The 22,366-nt window shown below is 55.7% G+C and overlaps 5 protein-coding genes across 5 annotated transcripts; 2 read left to right on the forward strand and 3 right to left on the reverse strand.

Annotated features, from left to right (window-relative positions):
* Window positions 1-290: 290 nt before the first annotated feature.
* On the reverse strand, window positions 291-4,224 carry CORC01_08326 (uncharacterized protein; the record flags this gene model as incomplete). The annotated part of the gene is made up of 2 exons (XM_022619958.1): window positions 291-2,093; window positions 2,164-4,224. The coding sequence occupies 2 exons, from the start codon at window positions 4,222-4,224 to the stop codon at window positions 291-293; spliced, it is 3,864 nt and encodes a 1,287-aa protein (XP_022473562.1).
* A 1,805-nt stretch (window positions 4,225-6,029) lies between these two features.
* Window positions 6,030-7,158, reverse strand: CORC01_08327 (RmlD substrate binding domain-containing protein; the record flags this gene model as incomplete). Its single annotated transcript, XM_022619959.1, has 4 exons — window positions 6,030-6,325; window positions 6,384-6,836; window positions 6,901-6,920; window positions 6,974-7,158. 4 exons carry the CDS (start codon window positions 7,156-7,158, stop codon window positions 6,030-6,032), a joined length of 954 nt encoding a protein of 317 aa, XP_022473563.1.
* Window positions 7,159-9,258: 2,100 nt separating this feature from the next.
* CORC01_08328 (CFEM domain-containing protein) lies at window positions 9,259-10,681 on the reverse strand (the record flags this gene model as incomplete). The annotated part of the gene is made up of 4 exons (XM_022619960.1): window positions 9,259-9,706; window positions 9,781-10,283; window positions 10,343-10,368; window positions 10,465-10,681. 4 exons carry the CDS (start codon window positions 10,679-10,681, stop codon window positions 9,259-9,261), a joined length of 1,194 nt encoding a protein of 397 aa, XP_022473564.1.
* A 4,702-nt stretch (window positions 10,682-15,383) lies between these two features.
* CORC01_08329 (FAD binding domain-containing protein) lies at window positions 15,384-17,429 on the forward strand (the record flags this gene model as incomplete). The annotated part of the gene is made up of 2 exons (XM_022619961.1): window positions 15,384-15,477; window positions 15,538-17,429. The coding sequence occupies 2 exons, from the start codon at window positions 15,384-15,386 to the stop codon at window positions 17,427-17,429; spliced, it is 1,986 nt and encodes a 661-aa protein (XP_022473565.1).
* Window positions 17,430-18,272: 843 nt separating this feature from the next.
* On the forward strand, window positions 18,273-20,063 carry CORC01_08330 (SKIP/SNW domain-containing protein; the record flags this gene model as incomplete). Its single annotated transcript, XM_022619962.1, has 1 exon — window positions 18,273-20,063. One exon carries the CDS (start codon window positions 18,273-18,275, stop codon window positions 20,061-20,063), a length of 1,791 nt encoding a protein of 596 aa, XP_022473566.1.
* Window positions 20,064-22,366: the final 2,303 nt, after the last annotated feature.

The raw sequence follows: 22,366 nt of genomic DNA on the forward strand, positions 1-22,366 counted from the left end.
ACAAAGGGAAAAAAAAGTCACTAGTCTGATAGATAAACTAGACGACACAACTCAAAATTCCACCTCCTTGGTGCCCCTACAAGAGCTTTTTATGTGACTGATATGCTTGTCAAGTCAACATCCGGGTATCTTACATGTTAAATGACACCCCCTCCCCCCTTATGCGCCTAAATCGCGTCCACGACAAGATCTGCTTGCTGCTTCCTTTTTCTCTCTCTTTCGATTCTTGGTTTTACAAATGTGGCACTTTTAATTTTCTGCAACGCCGCCATCCGCTCTCTTGTCATCCCTCAGTGCCTGACGGTACCACTCCTGCCAAGACCCTGCGACGCACCCTGCGACATGCGAGGCTTCGTATCGCGGCCCCTCTCACGTTCCACAAAGTTGATGAGCGGAACGTCCTCGTCGTCCCGCCTCGACGATTGTCTGGGCATAGACGGCACGGGAGGCTGTTGCTGCTCATTGGAGACCACGCGACGTACGGCACCGCCGCCTGCCGTGGACCGACTCCTCGGCCTCGACGCCGCTGACTGCGACGCCATGCGCTGGGGAGGGTACGCCTTTGCCGTGCCCATGCGCGTGACGGTCGGCAGCTGCGGTCCCAGGTGCCCGTCTGGCAGCTCCAGGCCCGTCGCCATCTCAATCAGGGGCTTTCCGGTGGGCACCCGTACACCGCGGCCTTGGCCGTCTCGCCAGGCTGCGGGCAGGTCAGGCACCCTGGGCGTGAGGTCGACGAGAGGCTGCGGCATCTCTCGTTTCCCTGAAGACGACCCGCCGTCCGATGTCTTTGGACGCGACGAAGTCGTCGGACGAGCGACGGGCGGCCGTGATCGACTCCGCGGTTGGGGCAGGGAGTCTGCAGCCGTCGGCCGAGACGAACGCACCGTGCCTCTTCTCTGTGGCATCCCGTTGTTGTCGGGCTCTGAGAAATGGCTGAGCAGCGAAGGCCCGCCGGTGAATGGGCTCTCCACCGCGTATTGTTGATGTTCTGCGGTAGCAGCAGCCTTCTCTGCTTGTTGCTTGCGTCCCTCGTAACCGTGGCCCAGCAGGCCGCCGGACTTGAATTCGGCCTTGGCAAAGGGGTCGATAAGTCGCTTTGTGAGAGGCTGTGACAGGTTCGGCGTCGTTCTGGATCGAGAGACAACTTTTTGAGACTGGGTGTGCCTGGGTGTGGAGTGATGATCCGCCGGTCGTGCCGTCGGTTTGTTGTCCAAGTCCTTCCCAAAGTCGTCAATCGGTTTTTCGAATCTGTCCATATCTAGGAGCGGGGAGAAAGTCCCGATGGTATAGGGCGTCTCGTCGTTCGACACCCTAGGCCGGTGTAAGGTGCCGCTTCGTGTAAGGCCGCCCGCTTTTGTTGCGCTTCTTCCGGTACTGCTGTGCGTAGACGACTTTTTCTTGTTCAGATCAACTACTTTATTCGCAATGTACCAGCTGCGCCATCCCTGGATGATCCTTTGGAAGTCTTCCGCGAGCCTGGTGTCGTCCGTGGCGAAGAAGTGGATGAAGTTTTCCGTGTTCTGGAACACGGTGGATTTCTGCTGACTCTTGACGGCAAAACAGTTCTTCTTTGGAGCTCTAATCTGCTTCAACATGTCCTTTTCGGTGACCGTGTATAGGTCGAAGTCGGAAAGATGGCAGAGCGAAACGGCGTCCTTGTCCGACAATCTGGCATCCTTCTTCTTGGCAGAAAAGACCTGCCCAGTCTCCAGGAGTGTGATGTAGCGTTTGTTCCATTTACCAGGTCGCTGAGAGTGGTATAGCGCAAAGTTGATGAGACCTGGGGGCGGATCGATGGTGCGGGGCACACCTTCGAGGTTCAGGTCGGGGTTCTTATCCGTGGATTCACCCGGTACGATGAGCAGGCAGTGCTGGGTATCGCGGTCCCAGGAGTTCATCACAAGAGCCACGGGCTCGTAGCGTCTCAGCCGGCGTTCCAGTCCAAAGGCGAAGTAGCACTCGAGCACGACGCTGGTTTGCGGATTGATATTGTGGGTCATGAGGTTGGCGGCCGAGTATAGAATCTCATTTGGCGTAGTATCGGGGGTCACTGGAAGACTGATTGACGACTGCATGCAGCGTATCGTCACTCGCTAGCAGGGAGCATTAGCAAAAATATGAGGGTCAGGGTTATGGCCAGGGTTGGCAGAAGAAAAGACTCACGCGTTCTCCGGCATTGCTGGCAGAGGTCGGGGCATCTGTCTGGGGGACGATGCCGCCGCCACCGGCTTGTATGAAGCGGGAAGGATCCATGACGCTCACGGGCCTGTGGTCGAGGGTGAGGGGCTGGAAATATTGAGAGGGGGCCTTTGTGAGAGTCGTGGCAGCGTCGGACTTGCGACCCTTTCTCAAGAAGAAGGTAAACTTGTCGACAATGGGGCTCCGGACGCGGGAGGATGGTGCGTCGGGCACGGCAGCCAATTGAGCCTGGAGTCGTGCGAGGTCCTTTGCCTTTTGATCTGCCAAGATGCGATCGGTCTCTGCCTCGAGTCGGGCAACCTCTTGGGCCCAGCGAGCAGCGTCCTCCTCTTCCTGTTCCTTGCGACGTCGGTGCTCCTCTTCTTCCTCGGCAAGCAGTTGCTGGTGGTGTTGGTGGCGCCAGTGCTGTCGATCCTCCTCTTGATGGGCAAGCTGCTGGTCACCCTGGGGGTTGCGGATAAGGTCCTCCTTGTTGTTGAAGTCGTTGTTGTCGGAGACAGGTTGGAGGGCGAGCTTGGTGATGATTTGAGAGCGAGCGTGTTCAGCCCTGGCAGCGAGCTTCAGGTCGGCGCATGACGAGTGGGAAGAAATCAAGACTGGGTTGTGTGAACGAGGGCGCAGATGGGGACCGGGAGGCGGGACGAGGTCGCGTGCTCGGGTATGATGTGCCTGGGCTCGGGCGTGGGCTTGGCCTTGAGCCGGGAAGGGCAACGGAAGCAGACCCAATCCCAATCCAGGAGATGGTTGTGGTGGATGAGGTGAGTGTGTTTGTGGTGGAGGAGGAGGAGGAGGGCGATGCGGTATTGGCGGCGGTGGTGTAACTGGTGCAAGTGGTGTCGTTCCTAGCGCTCCCTGACCTGGCGCTGGCGCAAGTGCAAATGCGCGGGCGACTGCGACTGCGGGTGGTGGTGTTGGTGTTGGTGGTACACTCTGGTTCGGTTTGGGTGCCGCAGACCAAGAGGCAGACGCACCAGCAGCGGACCCCGACGCTGGTGGTAATAACGCTGATGCTGCAGACGGGGCCGGCGGACAGGGGCCAAGGGTGTACAAAGGGGCTGCCTGGGTGGAGAAAACCCCTGGGGCTGGGGACCTGGATCCGGAATAGGACCGCGCTAGGGAGAACAGGGAGCCGGGCTCGCTTGGGGGTCTGCCAGGTCTGGGGCCGCATGCGTCTGTTCCACCAGCTGTTGTCGCACTGGCACTGATGCTCGCACCACCCGCAGGAGATGATCTGGTGGTAGTTGGGGACGAAGAAGGCGGCGAAGAAGAAAAAAAGGGAGGAGAGGAGCTTCCATGCAAGGGGCTGTCGTCCAGGTCAAGGTCCGTCGTGTCGGGGGCCGTCTTGGGTCGCCGTCGATTGGGGTAGCTGAAGCGCACAGGGGACTCGGGGGGGGCTGGGACCACGATTCTTTTCCCACTGCCAACCGCACCATCTCCAAAACCAACACCAACACCAGGACCCAGTCCACCACCCCCACGACAATAGTAACTCGCACCACGACGTCTACCTCCTGCTGATGCATCGCCCACGGAGGAGCTTTCAAAATCAAACGGAGAAAATCCTTCGTCGATGCCGGTACTGGCCAAGAGATCGGGCCACTGCCATTGCATCGTCAACTGCGGTGCTCCAGACGGTGTCTGCGGCGGCGGCGTCGACAGCAACGGCGCCGTGCGCCTCTTCCTCGCCGATGAAGCCGGTGTTTGCTGCTGCTGATGACGATGCGGCGATACGGATGTCTGCGTCGTGTGCCCATCATCACCAAGGTCCTCCTCATCCACAGCAATCCCGATACCGAGGCCCAGGGCGATGCTCGTCGCCGTGCCCGTCTCGGTCGTGGCATTCGACACCGTATCGTCGTCCTGGAAAATGTCCACCTCCCAGTCCCGCCAGTTGCGCCCAAAGTCCAGCATGCTCTTGTGCTCCCGCACGCTCCTGTACCGCGTGAACCTCCCGGCGGTGACGCTCTGGCCCCGTCGAGGTGGATGCGGCGCGGGCGATTTCGGTGGCCCTGGGCCTGCCGACATGGTCCGATTAATTCGCGGCATCCCTTCCATGTTAATATTCTTACTAGGTTTTTTTCTTTTTACGGATCCCTGGGCGGGTGCGTGGTTTGTGTCTTGTTTCGTTTCCGAGCCTCTCCTTCTCGATAGCGTCGTCCCAAATGGATGCGTCGTCCTCTTCTTTCCCTGATTGTTTGGCCGATGTGATGCCAGACGGGTCAATCAACCCCGGATTCTCGTCCAATGGTGTCGATAGTGGCGGCTGCGGCCCAGTCCACTGGAACCCTCTAAGCTGATCCCCCAGCCCAGCAGGGAACACTTGAACGTTATCTTGCAGCCTTTGCCCTTTTTCCCTCCTCTTTTGATTGCTGCCCCAGGACCCTGCAGATCTTTCTGCAAGTGATAGATGAATGATTGAGATAGGGCTGGTCGGTCCCGACAAAACCTTTTTTTTTTTTTTTTTTTTCCCCCGGTTCCCTCGGTTCCCGGGAAAAGAGAGCCTTCGGCGGGGGTTCGCAAAAAAGGTAAAAGTAAAAATAATATATGATTTAATACTGATTAGATTAGGTGGCTACAATAGCAGCACTTTGAGGCAATTAGCAAAAGTAGACGACGATTAGCAGAACACAGTTTGTTGACGTGTTGCACAAATGACGGCCTTGATGCAGCAACCAAAACCAGGGATGCCGAAGAGCAAAAAAAGGAGTCAAGATGGAAAAGGGGAAAAGAAATGTGGCGAGACTTCCCTCTTCCCATAAGTCAGGGTCCTCCAGGACGCACAAGGCAAGGGAGGCTTTTTACATCTCTCCCAGGAATCGCATCATGCTCTCTCTCCAGGTGAGGAACTCTGCACACCACGCGTCGGCGCAAAGGAACCCTGCTTGTGGACGAGGTATGCAGCATACAATGAGGGCGCGACACCGCACGTGCTATGCCGAATGCCAGTCGTCCATCATTCCATTTGCACGCTCATTAATCGGGGCGCATGGCACGACATAGGTACGAGCAAGCACTCTTGGACATTGCATTCCAGACCCCATCTTGACTCCCTCCTTGACGTGTCAGTGTTTACACTTTCCCATGCGATTGACGCGACTTCAGCCTGGGCAAAATCCCCCTGGGCGGTGAGACTGTGTAGCAGTATGCATTTCAGTGCCAGAGAGGAAGTCGTGATTTGAAAATGTTTCACGTTGGTCGTCCTCAGGTATGACACATCACTTGCGATTGCCCTGGGAGCTTCGGGTCAGCTGACATGAACATCCTTTATCAAACTCATATTCACACAACTGTGGCCATGCCATTTCTTCGGTCCCGGGACCCCCAATGGATTGCGCATAACGCGTGCGGTCTATAAGCTGGTCTTGCCTCCTCCGCTCTCAGTAGTCGAAAGGAAAGGTTGCCCAGAAGCTTAGGACGTTTGAATCGATGTACCCCCGATCCTAGAGAAATTCTATATCCTAGGTAGCTATAGCTCATGGTTTCGATTTCTGCAAGCGACCCTCTTGTTCTATTCTTCTTCCCCTCTTCTCTTTTTGATATACATCGACTACTCCTTGATTTGTCCTCAAGAGCCACCAGGTTGAACCTTTGGAACCTCTGCTCCTTGATCGAATATTTACGATTTAATATGCTTCGTGCGGGAAATCGGCCGGGGTTGGACAGCACATCATATCCTCGGCCAAAAAAAGCCTCACACCGGCTCTCGCGCAAAGCCTCCGCTTTCGACATGACATTGCAGGCTTCCTGAGATGATGAACTTGTGAGGTTCGAATGTGTGCGCCTGAACTGCCCTGATGTACAAATTACCCAGGAACGCACAAAGCCGAGGTTCAGTGTCGGAAAGCGTGCACCTCACGCCTCCACCACCCGATGAAGTCGCTCGTCGACACGTCGATACCCAGATCCCTCAGAGCCCGCGTGCTGAGATGACAGTCGTACGGCCGCTGGACGCTCGCGTTCGGGTCGTTGCCCTCCGTGTTGGCAATGATTCCGTCCATGGAGAGGTCCATGATGTCTGCAAACTTTTGGCAAATCTCGTACTTTGTCATCTTGTCCTCGCTGGAGAACTGGAGGACCTTGGGGAACGAGCTGCGGTCGTCGGCCTCGAGGTATTTGCCGGCGATATCTGTAGCACCAGTCAGTTATTTACACAAGAGCCCCCTTGAGATGGTAATGCCCCCTACCGTGACACACGCGCCCGACATCCTCAGTGTTTGTCGGGTACCGAATGGCCCAGTGATCCATCTTCACCTTGGAGCCCCCGTCCTGCGTCTTCCACAAGGTGTCCATGAGCACGTTCGTCGCGCTCTCCGCGGGCGTATCCGCCTTGCCGTACAGGACGGGGACGCGGAGGACGAGGCCCAGCCCTGCACGGCCGGCGGCCTCGTACTCCTCCAGGACCGCGCGCTCGCCGTCCAGCTTGGTCTGGCCGTAGAGGTTGGTGGGCCCCGTCTGCGCGTCAGCCTCGTAGGGGGCTTCCCCGGGCTTACCCGAGAAGACGTAGTCGGTCGAGATGTAGATGAGCAAGGTTGAGCGGGCAGCGCAGAGCTTGGCGAGGGACTGCGTGGCCGCGACGTTGAGGGCGCGGGCGGCGTCCGGGTCGCTGTCTACCTTGTCGGGGAATCTCTGGGCGGCGCCTGTTGTTTCCGTCATGTGAGTCTCTGCTGATTTGGTCTCATGAGGAGACGTTGATAGACATACAGTGCACGACTACTTGAGGCCTAGCATGATGTGTTAGTAAGGTACGGGTGACCCAACATAAGGGCAGGCTTACTTGGATTCATCGAGAAACTTTTCAACTTGCGAGGTGTTGCCGAGGTCGACTTTGAAGACGGATACGCCATCGGCGCGAGAGTATCCCGTACCCTTGACGTCCCAACTCCGGAGGTCAAACGCCCGCGCGACCTGTCTTCCGAGAAGACCAGTGGCCCCGGTCACGACCACGTCTTTGCCCGCCATGTTGTTGAACTTTAGGTGTTCTTGGTGGAAGATTTCAGTGCGTAATCAGCAGTAGAGTCCTTCCAGCTCCTCGGTGATTTCTTAGTGAAAGGCCGCGTCTTGTCAAATGTCGAACAATTGGCGTTGGACAATATGCAAAGCTCTGGTACTTTACCGTCGACTACCCCGCGGTGGGGTCTGTGCCACCGACCGTTGGGAAACTCAATTGGGTCTACTCGCATAATTACATCATCTTCACCTAATGCATATTCCAGCTAATACACTGCGTCTACTCTGTGCGAGTAGATTTGATCCCGTGGGGCGAGACACGGATTCGACAGTCTCGCCAATGCATTGTTCACCCTCCTTTCTTCCTTTAGACAAACATGTTCAATCAAACGTTAGGCGACAGGCAGACCGGGTAGTTCCGTCGACCTCATCTCATCAAGATGGAATGATCGGGTCCAGCCCGTGACTGACTCGACGTTTCCAAACAAGGCTCTCTCTCGCCTCGACTTCTGGAATCGTCCCCAATTTGAATAATACCCCGACCGGTATGCGTTTGCGCGACGCCTCATGCCGAGAGATTCGGCGGCAGACCAGGAAAGGCGCACGCAGCTCCTTTCAGCGGTATTCGTCGTCTCGTCTAGCCCCAAAAGGGCCCCTCAGCTGGCGGACCGGCCACGGCTGAAAAAATGACGTTATCTCTCAAGGTCGAGTCATGGATGTAGTATTCACACAATATCTGCCTACACCGTAAGAAGTGCTGGGCTCGCATTCTCGAGCTAGTTACCTACATCTTTCCTCCCAGCGTCGGCGTTTGATACCTCCCCGGGGAAATCATTTTTGGAGAGGTTCGAGCGACTAGAACCAATCGAGCCAAGGGCCGGAGCCAATCACGTCCCTCTACCCGAGCTTTGCGCTCTACGTTTTCCGTGCCGCATCTGCTGGACGTACGCATAGTAGCTCAAAAGCATGCACAGGGAGGACCCTCGCCAAGCCCGCACGCGATCGTCCGACCCATCTTCTCTTCGAGTATGGCTTGCGTAGCGGGGGAGCCTACCCCCGTTACGAAAGAGAAGATTTGAGTAGCTTTTTATTACGAAGGGGATCGAAGAAAGGTAAGAAACCCAGTCAGCGAACCCGCGTGGCTGTTCCTGGTCATCGAAGCCTGATACGAGCACTTCGGAGAACATACGGCACTAGCTCATGCAAAGCACCGGAAGAGAAGGCAGTAGTGCCGCGAACGCGCAGAACTCAAATGGTCAACTACCATCAAAAGCGCGGACGATGAAGAATCTCGCAGGATTGCACCATGACTCCCTCCCTCCCAAAAAATTATATAGAGAGAGTGTGAGAACAAGGGCGTAATGCCGCGACTCGGTCCGGCATGCGCAATATCACTAGAAACATTCTTCAGACTCGGGCGTGGTTCTCTCGCCGGCCCAGATTTCTCCGCTCCGAATGGCATCGGGGTCGATGTCCCCACCTATAGAGCGACAAGTCTAGCCGCTTCGTATGTACGCACACAACTCACAATGGCGTTACAGGGACTGTCATTGTCGTTTGTGATGGTGGCAGATCATGCGACGCTTTTCGGTGACAGGCGCAAACTTTCCTCAATCTTTTGGCTCCCGTTGTCGCATTCCAAGTCATGCCTCGGAATTTCACTTTGAGCCATTCATGCAGTGGCAAGCGATGAGGTTCCATTGAGCAAGTGTCGAATTAACAAGTTTCCAGGCGGGGGGGGCAAAGTCGTATATTTCTATTCCTTGGGTAATGGCAGTAGCATCGGCTGGTATAACACAGCATCTTAATACATGCAATCCCAGTGAAAGGGTCTCTTTAGTCTCCGGTATCTAGCGGCTCACGAAAAGCTTCTTTATCCGCCACAAGGTCTTGGCAGGACATTTTCGCTCTGCGTGTACTATTCTTGTGTACATGATCGTCAAAAGTCAAAGCTGCATTGGAAAGTAAAAGAGGTTCCCGCCCTCCTTGCTAATAACTTCCCGAGCTGGTCGTAGAATATAGCTTTGCGTCGTACTCCCTGCGGCCGGGAACACCCTCCTTGTCCTTGAGCGCATCTCTCCTTCCACCTTCTTCTCCCCGCGGCGTCGAGTCTCACCGTTCGTCGTACACGACATTCACCTCGGTCGTGCGCATGATGCCGTCGTACGTCATAATCTCCTCCTCGCTCGTTGTCGGCGAGTGGCCCCGGATCTCGGACCGGCCCTTCATGCTCTTGAGCTGGAACGTGTTGTCGTGGTTCGTCGTGTTGGAGCGGCCTCGGGTAGCCGTGGCCGGGCCTGTCGCGCGGGACTTTTTGGTAGGGTCGCCGCTGCGGCCGTAGCCGTCGCGGCCGTTGGAGGAGCTCTTGAGGGAGGCGAAGAACTTGGGGAACCAGCGGAGGAAGAGGCCGCGCAGCGCGGGCGCCGAGGCCGCGATGATGGCCAGATTCGTCTCGACGGCCGAGTAGGTGAAGCGGATGTCGTACGTCGGGTCCTGCTTGTTGATATGGTACGAGACCTCAATCAGCCATGCCAGGCGGAGGACGCTGACGGCGGTGACACTGGGAAGGGCGTGTTAAAAAAAAAGGAGGTTTCCGGCCAGGGCCAAGGTTAAGTTCCGCTTTCTTGTACTTACACAACTCCAAGGCCAAATACGCCAAGGAGCGCCATCTTCACGCGGAGAGGCATCTTGAGCCCGAGAAAGATCCAAAAGGGCAGGGCCAGGGCCAGCACGTCGGTAAAGATGGTGAGGCAGACGGTACTGACGTAAAAGGCGGCTGTGTCGATACACTTGCCCTCCGTCGGCGGGTTTCGGCCGGCCTTTTCCCAAAAGTAGCTGATGGGTTGGCACTGGAAGACTACTACCGTGAAGATGGCGATCCCGAGCGCAATGTTGAAGACATTGAGCGCGTGGATGGCGTAGCGGATCGATCTCTTCTGGCCGCTCAGCCGCAGAAGGAACAGCAGCACCGACGTCTTGACGATGGCCAGGATCGGGTTATACAGCAGCTGAATGATGTAGTCCCAGAGACTGCCCAGCCGGCTGTCGGCCTCTGGGGGAATGTCGCTGACGTGGACGCCGAGGAAGCTCAGCCGCATGCCCATGTACGATGCCGCCGTTTCGGCCATGGAATCTGCCTGAAAGGGGTCACGGTGAGCTACAGCCTAGAGACAGATATTCTAGCTTTCGAGCTTACCATGGCAAAACATATCAAACCATCGTCTGGAGCGCACAAAGTTAGCCACGACTCATTAGGACAAGGAGTTCGACTCGTATGGAAATTCGATTTGGTCAAAGTCATGTCTTGGATTTCCTTACCCCAGCCAAACTGTTTGGTCGTGACTCGACTATATACCCGTAGGCCTACCACGACGAGGGCAATCGCTGGGAAAAAAAACAGTATAAAGAAACCGACATGCTGCAAAGACGAGTAAGGATACGGGTAGTCGTCGGTGATGGGGGGCAGCGCCGAAGACGTGCTACTCGTGTCCCTCAGCTGAGCTGCGTGAACTAGAGCCGCAACGGCTTGTGACATGCTGATGTCCTTGATCGCGACTAATATTAACTTTGGTCAAGGTTGGCAAGACCACTCCAGGCCCAAGAGAGCCTTGGCTGACGGATGGGGGTTGGATCTGTGAGGCTAGGGCGTGGAAAAGGGTTCGAGAATATAGGATGGGGGCAAGAGTAGAATCTATATGCCGTTGCCCCCCTTGAGCGAGGCTGTAGCTTGCTACGAAAGGAAACGCCCTTTGTTTTTTCTCCTCTCCTCGTCTTAATGTAGTAAAAGCCGTATAGCTAGGGGTGGCCATGGAGGGCAAGATAGGGCAAGGAAGTTCAAGAGAGATTGGCCAAAAAAATGCATCGAGAAAGGTCAACCTCGCTCTCTTCCCAGTCTTATAGCGAGACAGGGCCGGGATACAGGAGAAACGGAATAGCGGCAAGCAGTCCAGTCGAGGGCCTCTAAGCCTAGTGATCTTTGCGTCTGTCTATACAGCTCTTTACACTAGCTGTGGCGGCCCCGGCTTTCCAAAACAGATCCTGTTACCAGTCATATGGTTGTGGCAGTGGGAACGAAACTGGAGCTTTTCGAGAGGACGAGGTGGCAGTCCCTACACCACCAGGATTTCCCAAGCCCCCTTGCTCCTGCTGCTTTACATCTGGCAAGGATGTCTTTTTGATCGGCAAAGAGCTTGATTCTCTATCCTTGGTCGAACAGTGCAGTGTGAAGGAGGATGGGCCAGCCCTGGCAACGTGTCGAGGAAGAGCCCGGAAATTTGGGAACTTCTTCCACACATCCGGCCGTCGATCTACCTGAACATCTGTCGCAGCTCGGAAAGAAGACTTGATTTCCCTCAATGACAGACGGCGCTTATATTTGCATCCGTCGAGACGACCGAGCGTCAGTGGCGTGATCAGGAAGTAACCGGCCTATCCGGCGTCCATTCCACTTCTTCCATCTTCTTTTTGACAGCTTTCGGGCGGTGGGAGACGGTCTCATGTCTGTGAGTTCCAGTCAACAAGCTTACTTGAGAAAGATGGGGAGAGGGTGGAGGAGGGTCAGCCTGTCCAGCCTGGAGTGTGGGGAGGGGGGCAGGTATGGCCCCCGTCGTGCTGCCCAAGGAGGAAAAGAAGCCGAAGCCGCTCGCATTTGCCCCCTCCTGCTCCATGGCGTGAATTAGTGTAGATTGATAAATGAAGAGCGAATCTTGCTGTATTGTACATAGTGCGAGTACACAGGCGGCCTGCATAGTGGGGTGTGAGTGATGATTGCGAGGGTCGGTTGCTTGCTGGGATCGCCATCTGGTGGGCGTGGAGTTCATCCGGGGTCGTTTTTACTTGGAGACTCTGGGTTATCAAATGATGGCTGAAGATTGACTAGGAGTCACTCGTGGGGCCAGACTGGGGTTGGTGGCTCTAGGCTTTTGTTGTGTGCTTGATAAGTGTAGTGTATCCGCACATCGACACTTGGTATACTACCTATGTAAGTCGAGCTGGGATTTGGTGGTGCAGTGCCAGGATCGTGGCTGACGAATCCACGTCTCCAGGCCGAATCCCGGGACGTAGGGCAGCAGGTTCGGACCAGGTGAAACCAATTCCACACAACACTGAGCTTACGAACCTGGCAGGTTCGTTGCCTGCAAAGGAAGTACGGATACATGTAGGTCCGTAGGAACAGGGGCCCCGCCTCGCTCATCGATGCATCCCCAGGGGGCAACAAGGCGAGAGAGAGAGAGAGAGAGAGAGCGTGATAAAGCATCCATATGTTGCAGAGATTGGCGGATGTGGCTAGACTCTCCCAGGCTCTCTGTAGTCTCCATCTCTCGTTAGGCCGACAATATTGGGTTGGTCGTTGTTGTCAAAGACTGTGTGGTATCTCTGACGAATCTCCTGAAGAAATCCATGCATGCCCCCGGCGGCGCAGCAGATTACACACGCAAAGTCCCATGTCTCTCCCACGTTGACGTGAAGAAGAAGGAAAGACGCAGGTCCCTCCAGTCGGGACGGTCGGGAACGTTGCGACTGCCGTGCTGTCACACCTCATCTCTGCCTGCCTTGCCGCGAACTCGCCGTGGCATGTTGGAGACTTTGATGTTTGGCACCTGACATCGACTTGGCATCCCCAACCGCCGTGGATGGCACCGCCCCCAATAAGGTACCTACCCCAGACCACCTCAGAGCACGCCCAGTTGGGCGCCCAAACCGATAAGATTTCTGAAAACCCCTATCATTACAAAGATCCAAAAGTGGTCCTTGCTTTATAGTGTATGATCACCTCGCGGGAAAACAAGGCACGGCACTCGATGGTTTGATAGGATTTGCAAGCCCGCTGCCCTCCCCGCCCAGCATATATTAATTCGCCCTCAATCTATTTTGCGCGGGACAGGGGTTGCCAACACCCGGGCTAGTCTCCCTCCATGTTATGCAAGCCGACCTAGCGGCAGTCATGGCAACTGAGTATCGGCGTGGGAAAGAGAAAAAAAAAAAAAAAGAGGGAAGATCGGGAGGTTTCGGCGTGAAGTTGATGCTACTGCACCACGCCGCAGGAATTTTCCTGTCAAGTCCTCCTTCTGCTCTGGACAATTTCGGACGAATGTTCGCCGCCGCAGTAACGGTCGTTCATTTCCGTCATGTGGGCGGCCAACGACTCCTACAACATGATGTACGGATATTCGTGAATACCTTATGCACACAACTCAGTAATATCGTCGTGGCAGGCTTAAGCTTTCGTCTCAAAGGGGGGGGAGGGGGGGGAAGGAAAAAAGGGATGACGGGTTCTTCGCGAACCTAAACACGCCGGGAGCAAAACGAAACAGCCGGTTCGTGCTCACAACATGGAAAATCCCTCTCTCATCACCCCTTGGTACATGACTGAATCGCCAGTGAGATAGATGCTGCCCATGTGCTCATCTTTGCGCCAGGAGCGACTGCGCCTTGATTGTGAGGTGACCTCGCTCGTCTTTCCCATGGCCAAACAGGGAGCATTGTGCGAGAAGGTATTTCGGGGACTTTGTGTAATACTGGCTTCAACCTTGCTGTCTCTCTACCAGCCGGACCTGGCAACTGCCTGGGATACCGATACCGCGGAGTAGCTAGCTCCCCCCCATCATCCTTGCGATGAACAATCTTCCGTATGCAAATCTCCCTTACGAATAGGTGCACGCCCGAGCTATGGTTGCGTCGTTATGTGACCGTGTGGACCTAAAGGCGAGTAGCAAAACGGACCAAGTGGAACCTCGTGGAGTGCGAAGAAGCAAAAGAAAAGGAAATACACGAGAAGCTTGGGAGTGTACCAGAAACTCTTTTGAACCGTGAAGAAACTGGGCTGGTCCGTTGCAACTTGGATTGACCTGACTCGCTCAACAGACACTACCTTATCTTACCAAAGTGTACATACTTTGAGTTCAGATAGTTCATCCAGAGTCTCGAAATAGGCAACACAATAAAACATGGACTGACAATTTCTAGCCCGCCTAAACGACTCGATGAGACCAGAACACATTTCGAATGGAATTCCCAAGCTAGACTCTTGCTCCCTTTGACCGTTGACGCGGACGGACATGCCGCGGATCGGTGAACCTACCGACCTACCGACCAACCGACCGCCCGGCCAGCTTGCGCCGGCTCGCAGCAAAACCAACTTACCAAGGGCCGAGTTGGCAACATACACTAGCTACATGCAAGAGCCGGGACCGTGATCCCTGGGGGAAGGTTGCGGGGGGCCATCATCTCGGCCAAGGTGCCAAGATCCAGGCTCCGATGCGCAACGTCCAGCCACTCAACGGACGCGCAGTCTGCACCGGACCCTTGCCAGTGCTGACTCCAAGTGGAGATGGAGTTGCAGACCTGTTGAACCGGTCAGGTCCTGTTCTCTTTGGTGTCATTTGCGACTATGTGAGTGATTTTATGGTTGTCCAATGTTCGTGAGACTTTGTTTTTCTTCTTCTTTTGGACAACCCAGAGCAACGGCTCCGAACATGGCAGCCTTGCCTCCAGGATCCCCCCTATCCCATCATCCCTCACCACTCCACGAGGAGGTCAGCATTGTTCATCTCCCTCGGATGGAGTCTCATATCTTGCGGGAATCGGGATCCCTTCAATGCCTGTTATCAACGAGCACATTTGGCCAGTTCTGGGGCCCTAGGCGAAGAATGCCTGCGGCGCATCCGCTGTTATCAGTTGCTTTGAGCTCTCAGCCGGCAAAATTTGGCTCCTCCTCGTTCTTTGCCCCTTTTCACCCCCCTCATCGGCTGGCTTTCTAAGAGAGAGAAGTCATGGGGCCCGGAAGAGAGCCCTGCAAACATTGCCTCTCGGCCGTGGCTCGTGGATGCTGTGACCTACGTCAATCCGTAATAAGGTAATGCCTCCTAGGCGGTACACCGTATAGCAACACTTTTGCCATCCAGCCCGCACCTGTCCGCTGTCATACCTCGTCATCCATTGTTCGATCCCCTCCTAGATGGCATAGCGAGGCCATTCCCGTCTTGGTTCTATCGTTTGCAAAAGGGTGCCCACTGCTTCGGCCTGTCTCCGTCTCTTCCCAGCATCCAACAGTCCAACGTTCCATTTGCTCATCTCGGTCTCCGCGCGTTCATCCCGCTGCTGCCGTTGGGAGAACCGCGAATCAGATCTGCGAGGTCTTATATTTGAAGCAACTTTGTCCCAACTCCGGTGATCGTCCCCTTCCTACCCTCCATCCGCCCATCAGCAGCACTCGCGTCTGAACCCACGTGGCAACCATGTCTTTGATGCGTTCCCTCTTGGCGGCGGCCCTGCTGTCTGTCAGCCACTTGGCTGCGGCCCAGACGATCGTCATCGACGGCCAAGAAGTCGGTAAGCATGCCACCGGCCGCTCAAGCCAGCAAGAAATAGAGTGACTAACTCGTGCCATAGCTGCCAACACCTCGACAGTCGCCCCGGCTGCCGAAGTTGCTGACGTCTCTATCGCCAGTACTTCCGCCGGTCTCTCGAACGGGGAAAAGGTCCAGCTCACTGATGCCGTCCTCACCAACCTCACAGCGCTCCAACTGTCAAATATCTCCCTGTTTGGATTCGAAGACAAATCCTTGACCGAGAAGAGATCACTTTTTGGCCGATGCAAGACATACCCCGGAGACCTCCTGTACCCGATTGGTCTCGTCTGGGACATCTTCAACCTCCTCCTGGGTGGTGCTCTCACCAAGACCATCCCCGAAGCCTCTGTCTGCTACGACGACTTTGGCAACTATGACCAGGCCAAGTGCGACTTCTTGACCGCCAACTGGGTCAACGGGTCGTACTACCACACCGAGGATCCCACAGCCATCAACGCCGTCCTCTTGGAGGGCATGAACTGCATGCCTCCCACGATCAATGTCGGCGAGACCAACTGCAAGGTTGGCGGCCTGCCCTCCTACGTCGTCGAGGCCACCACCGTCGCCCACATCCAGCTGGCCGTCAACTTTGCCCGCAACCTCAACCTCCGCCTCGTCGTCAAGAACACGGGCCACGACTTCGGCGCCAAGTCCACCGGCTACGGTGCTCTGTCCATCTGGACCCACAAGTTCAAGAACATTGACTTTTACGAGAGCTACCAGCAGGACTCGTACAGCGGTCCGGCTTTCAAGCTCGGCGCCGGCGTCCAGGCGTACGAGATGTACGAGGCTGCCGACAAGTACGGTGTCACCGCCGTCGGCGGTGAGGGCCAGACCGTGGGTGTCATGGGTGGCTACGTCCAGGGCGGCGGACACAGCCCCATGTCCGGTCTGTACGGCATGGCCGCGGACAACGTCCTCTCCTTGGAAGTCGTCACCGCCGACGGCCGCTTCGTGACGGCCAGCGAGTCACAGAACACCGATCTGTTCTGGGCCATCCGCGGCGGCGGCGGCTCGACGTACGGCGTCGTCACCTCTGCCGTCGTCAAGGCGCAGCCCAAAATGAGCATCACCACCATGACGTTTGCCTTCTCCAGCGGCGGTAACTTCACTGCCGACCAGTTCTGGACCGCGCTCCGCTTCTACTTTGACGGCTTCGTCGAGTACGCTGTCGACAACGCCAACTACGGATACTTCCGCATCCAGAACCTCGGCACCTCGTTCGCCTTTGACATGGGCCCTTGGTGGGCTCCCAATATGACAAAAGCCGAGCTCGCTGAGCTCGCGGCTCCCCTCTTCGCCAAGTGGGCCGAGATCGGTCTCGTCGTCGAGCCCGTCTACACCGAGTACGACAACTTCTACTCGGCTTGGAAGAACTCCTTCCCGTTGGAGCCCTGGGGATCCAACGCTATCCGCCAGGCTAGCCGTCTCTTCCCCAGGGCCAACTGGGAAGACGAGACCAAGCTCAACGCCACCTTTGAGGCCATCAAGTCCGTCTCCGAGGAGGGCGGCTACATCGTCGCCTTCAACATGATGGCGGCGCCCAAGACGGGGTACCCCGACAACGCCGTCAACCCGGCGTGGCGCGAGGCCGTCATGCACTGCATCACCGCCGCCCTCTGGGACCCCACCGCCAACGAGACCGTCATCAAGGCGGCCAGCGACAAGCTCACTTTTGACTGGCTCCAGCGCTGGCGTGACGTCTCCCCCGGCGCCGGCGCGTACATGTCCGAGTCGGACTACATCGAGCCCAACTTCACCCAGGCCTTCTGGGGTACAAAGTACAACAAGGCCCTCGAGCTCAAGAAGAAGTACGACCCCAATGACGTCTTTTACGCGCAGAACGGCGTCGGGTCCGAGAGCTGGGAGATGTCGGAGATGATTATGGGCAACTTGCCTTCGCAGAACAGCAAGCTGTGCCGCAAGAAATAGTGGTTTTGTTTGATAGAGCCACTGCGAATGCCCTAGGCGGTGTTTTGACTTCTTTGTATATATTGCCGCTGTACATAGGAGTGGCCAGCGTCATGTGCTGCCTAGACCTTAGAATGTAGATTATTGTTCGATGATCTCAAGACGCATTTGAAATAGAGAACTATACATCCTGGCGGACCTCACCGGACTCAACTTTTGATTTCGTCTAGTAAGCATGATTACGTTTAATGAGAGGAACTGCTGGTTACTCGCTCTCGTTGTTGTAGGACTTTGACGTAGCAGATTGCCACATGAAAGGCTTTTCAGGACTGCTTTGCGTGAGCTTGATGGAAGACCTTACCTTATCAAGCACCTGTGGTCTGGTCGGGCTCGAATGGCTCTAGGAGATACTTCAAGGATATGATTGGTGATTGTGAGAGTTTGAGCTGAGTGGCCATATCCGTATTAGCATTTGGTTGTAGCATGGCGTACCAGGTCCTGGACTCGAGAACGCAGAGTTAGAGATGAAGCGTTTAGTGGCAATGGCTTGAAGAATCAGCCATGAGGATAGAAGAGAAATAAGCTTTTGCTGAAAAAGCAGACAAATGGACAAGGAGAAAGAAGGCCAAATCGAGTCTTGTGTTACTCTTGTAAATCGTTGTCTTCAGGTTGTGATGGAAAGCTGACGGGAGGTGGGCTCCGGGCGAGTGAGCAACGTGGAGGTACGTACTGATCACAACCAGACCCACTTTCACATTCACGCTAGTCCGAATTAGAACAGGCGCATAACCTGCCTTGCGAATTTCAAGGTGACATGTCTCGAATTTCTATCCAAATACAGCTTCACGAAGCCAGCCAACCATCATGGCCTCGATCGCGGCATCTCTGGCCTCGGCCCTCCCGAAACCAAAATACACTGGCGAAGATGAGGAGGCTCCCTCGCGCGCCCTGCAACGCGGTCCGCGAATCGTCGGAGCCGGCCAGCTGGACGAGACGCAAATCGTGCTGAAGCGATCGGGCCCTCCACCGTACCAACAGCGAGCAGGATGGCGACCGCGAGGACCCGAAGACTTTGGCGACGGCGGCGCGTTCCCCGAAATACCGATTGCTCAGTACCCGCTGGACATGGGGAAGAAGGGCGCGACGACCAGCAACGCGCTCGCCATCCAGGTCGACGGCGAGGGCAAGCTCGATTACGGGGCCATTGCGCGTCAGGGCCACGCCGAAAACCGAATTGTTCATACCTCGTTCAAGGATCTGATTCCCCTCCGTCAGCGCGCTGAAGCGGGAGAAATCGACCTGAGCCGGCCGAGTCAAGAGGAGGTGGAAGCGACGGCGGAAAAGACGAAGAATGCACTGGCAGCGCTGGTCAGCGGCGCCGTGGCCGCCCAGAAGCCGAAGACGCTCAGCGTCGGAAAGCGAAACGATCCTACATTTGTGCGGTACACGCCGGCGAATCAGATGGGCGACAATTCAGCCAAGCAAGACCGCATCATGAAGATTGTCGAGCGGCAAAGGGACCCGATGGAGCCTCCCAAGTTCAAGCACAAGAAGATCCCTCGCGGACCGCCTAGTCCGCCTCCTCCCGTCTTGAGATCGCCGCCGCGGAAGCTGACGGCCAAGGACCAGGAGGACTGGCGCATCCCCCCGCCGGTCTCCAACTGGAAGAACCCCAAGGGTTTTACCGTCCCCTTGGACAAGAGATTAGCGGCCGACGGACGCGGACTTCAGGACGTGGCGATCAACGACAAGTTTGCGCAATTTTCCGAAGCGCTGTACGTCGCAGACAGACACGCTCGCGAGGAGGTCAGGCAGCGCGCGGCCATGCAACAGCGCCTGGCAGAGAAGGAGAAGGCGCAAAAGGAAGAGAACCTCAGAATGCTGGCCCAGAAGGCTCGCGAAGAACGGGCCGGTAGCGGCAGACGAGACTCACGATCACGGTCACGGTCACGGTCACGCAGCTACAGCGGCTCAGACTCGGAAGACTCGGAGGGGTCGGAGGACTCCGAGATCCGAGAGAGAGAAAAGGCACGAAAGGAGAGGATGCGCGAGGAGGAGAGAAAGCTTCGTCAGTCACGTATGGGTGCTGAGAGGAGGGTCCAGGTTATGGCGAGAGAGCAAAACCGCGACATTTCGGAAAAGATTGCCCTGGGTCTCGCTAAACCTACGCAGTCCAAGGAGACCATGTATGACTCGAGACTGTTTAACCAGTCGAGCGGCTTCGACAGTGGTTTCAACGAGGACAACCACTATGACAAGCCACTTTTCGCCGCGCAAGAAGTAATCAGCAGCATTTACCGGCCGCGAGCCAATATGGACGACGAGGAAGACGAAGCGGCGGGTGACAAGGAGATGGCCAAGATTCAGAAGACCAGTCGGTTCGGCGAGGCTTTAGGTAGGGGGACGTTCAAGGGCACGGAGGATGTCGAGGTTAGTACAGCGATTCGAAAGAGGGCAAAGGGCAGTGCTAACAAATACTTCACACAGGCGCGAGAGGGACCAGTGCAGTTCGAGAAGGACGCCGGGGACCCTTTCAACGTGGACAAGTTCCTGTCCGAGGTGGAGCAAAATTCGTCGTCCAAGAGGGGATACGGTCTGCAGGACGACGATTCCCGGCAGCCGAAGCGGGCGCGAGTAGAAGAGGATGATGATTAAACAAGGCTGTGGAATTTTTACCAATATGGCCGAACACAGCTTTTGGGAAATTTTTGGGTTTGTTGTACGACATGGCAGGGAATTTTTTTTGGAACTGGCATCGAGATGGGTGTCCTCATTCGGAGCATCGGAAACAGCCACACAAACTGCAAAACTGCAGGGCATAATGCAGAAAAAGCAGAATCAGAATTCGATTGAGCCTAGAGACGTGGTGAAGAAACAGTGGATGCTTGCGTAGACTCGTGGCCTTGTGTTTGAGGGCGAATTATGTCGAGTGGCTTGAAGCCGACTGGGTGAGTTCGCAGCGACGCTGATTGTTTCAAAGAGGGCGAATTCATGCGGACCTTTTCATCGGACTGGTGCAACTCATGCTGTTCAGGACAAAGCCGAGAACCGGACGAGACGGGAGCATTTTGGCATTTGTACTGGCTGGTCTGGGTTGACAGGCCCTTGGGTCGGTAAAACTTGTCAGAGTGGGTGTCGGGCAAGTGACAGTCGTGACCGCCGAGGGGCACGTCGCGAGTTGCCATTGGTCCACTGGCTTCTTGGCCCGGGTGTGTGCAAGATTCAAGATATCAGGCGAGCCCAAGGGGTGAGTTGAGACGAAGATCAGGCAGGGTGGGAAACATGGTGGTAGCTGGAGCATTCGACGGTCCGGGCCTGTATTCAAAGTCCGTAGTTTCTCGGGCAGCCTTAATTGACAGGTTTTTTGATGAAACAGTCATCCACTTGCTCTCGTGGTTTAAGCTCCGAGGCGGAGACTTTTGCCAATGCCTTGGTTGTGAGCCAACCAGCGTTGGATAACGTGACGGTTCATGCTTTCGGGAGGGACGGGAGTTGAAAGGGTGCTTGCGAAGGCGGGTTACCGGGAACTATGAAGTGAGGAGAGTTGGTGTTTTGTTTGAGGCTCTGTGAGACGAGAGGGAGGGAGGAGAGCATCAGAAGGGCAGGAGGAGAGGGAGGGAGAGGGAGAGTTAGAGAATTATGGTAAGCTTAAATCTGTTCAACCACAACGGGGAAAGTTTACAGGGTTTGCAAACAAAGGGTGCAAATATTTAGGCTTCATGTTCGCATCACGAACATACCTTTGCGCCTGCGGCTGGTCGCATGCAGTTCCAATGTTCACTCGACCCCTCTTACTCCCGATGATTAGGCTTACAGATTTTGAAAGGCGTTGATCAGTCCTCTTAATCCTATCTTACAAGGTGATTGGAGGGGCGTTATAGGGGCGGCACGCCGAACCTGATCGGAATTCGAATGGGAGGACTTCCCAGGCGCAGATCAATCACAAAATGGTTCGCCGCACGTCAGCAGTCGATCCTTCAATGCGACTAGCTAGGTACGTGGGCAGGCTGTGACACGTTGACTACCTGGCGGCTGTTCCGTCTATTCTTGCTCCTTCACTCGTTTCTTAATCTCCAGTCCTATTCTACATTCTGAGGATCATGCTCTCGATTAGGTTCTACGAGAAATCCCCTCTGGATGAAGGAAGTACGGGCATGAGACGAGGGCTGATATCTGGCTTTCTTTCCATAGCCCGAAAACCAGGGTCTTGCCAAAGTCCTTCAATAATTCGGGAAAGGATCACCGACATCGGGTCGAAGAATCAAGCAGGAAGAAAGAGGAGACACCCACTCGACATAGTTCTCGGGCGTTTTGACATAAAAAAGGCAACGCATACGACCAAGGTAGCTGCGTGAGCCTCCTCCTGTCGCCAAGCCCTTTAGTGCGGATGTGCCTGGGTTCGGCATCCAAGCCGGGCACCCCTTGATGCGAGAGCCAAGTTTGGCTCCTCCCAACTTCAACATCCCAGATCCAATGCAAGGTGTGTCACGACAACCAGCGAGCGTCGGCGTGCATCCGCTATGGGACGCTATGAAGCATTCATCCTGCCGGGCTGCTTCATCTGACATGGACTCCAACCCTTTTTCTATCTCTTCATCTCGTGCGTCGACGAAGACTTCGGATTCCCGCTCATTTGACACCGACGTCTGCCACCATCGCCCGCGCACCAAAGACAACAACGAGATGCCGTCCGAGAGCCGAGGCAGACCACTGACATTAACACTTGGAGAACGCACTCGCACTCGTTCGCTCTCTCCCATCCAGAGTTCTTCGTCTCGAGACTCCAACATTCGGGCTGAGGGCAGCCCTGCCTCGAACTCTAACGCTGGGCACGCCCTTCCAACTAAAGTATCTCTCTCTCTCGAGTTGTCCATCTCTCTCACTGCGACGCAGGCCGAGCGAGCCCGGCCTCCCATCCAGACCCATGAACCCCAGCTTTGTCTCCAATATCCATCCCA

This window comes from Colletotrichum orchidophilum (assembly GCF_001831195.1).
Source record: "Colletotrichum orchidophilum strain IMI 309357 chromosome Unknown Scaffold_70.1, whole genome shotgun sequence".
Classification (NCBI taxonomy): domain Eukaryota; kingdom Fungi; phylum Ascomycota; class Sordariomycetes; order Glomerellales; family Glomerellaceae; genus Colletotrichum; species Colletotrichum orchidophilum.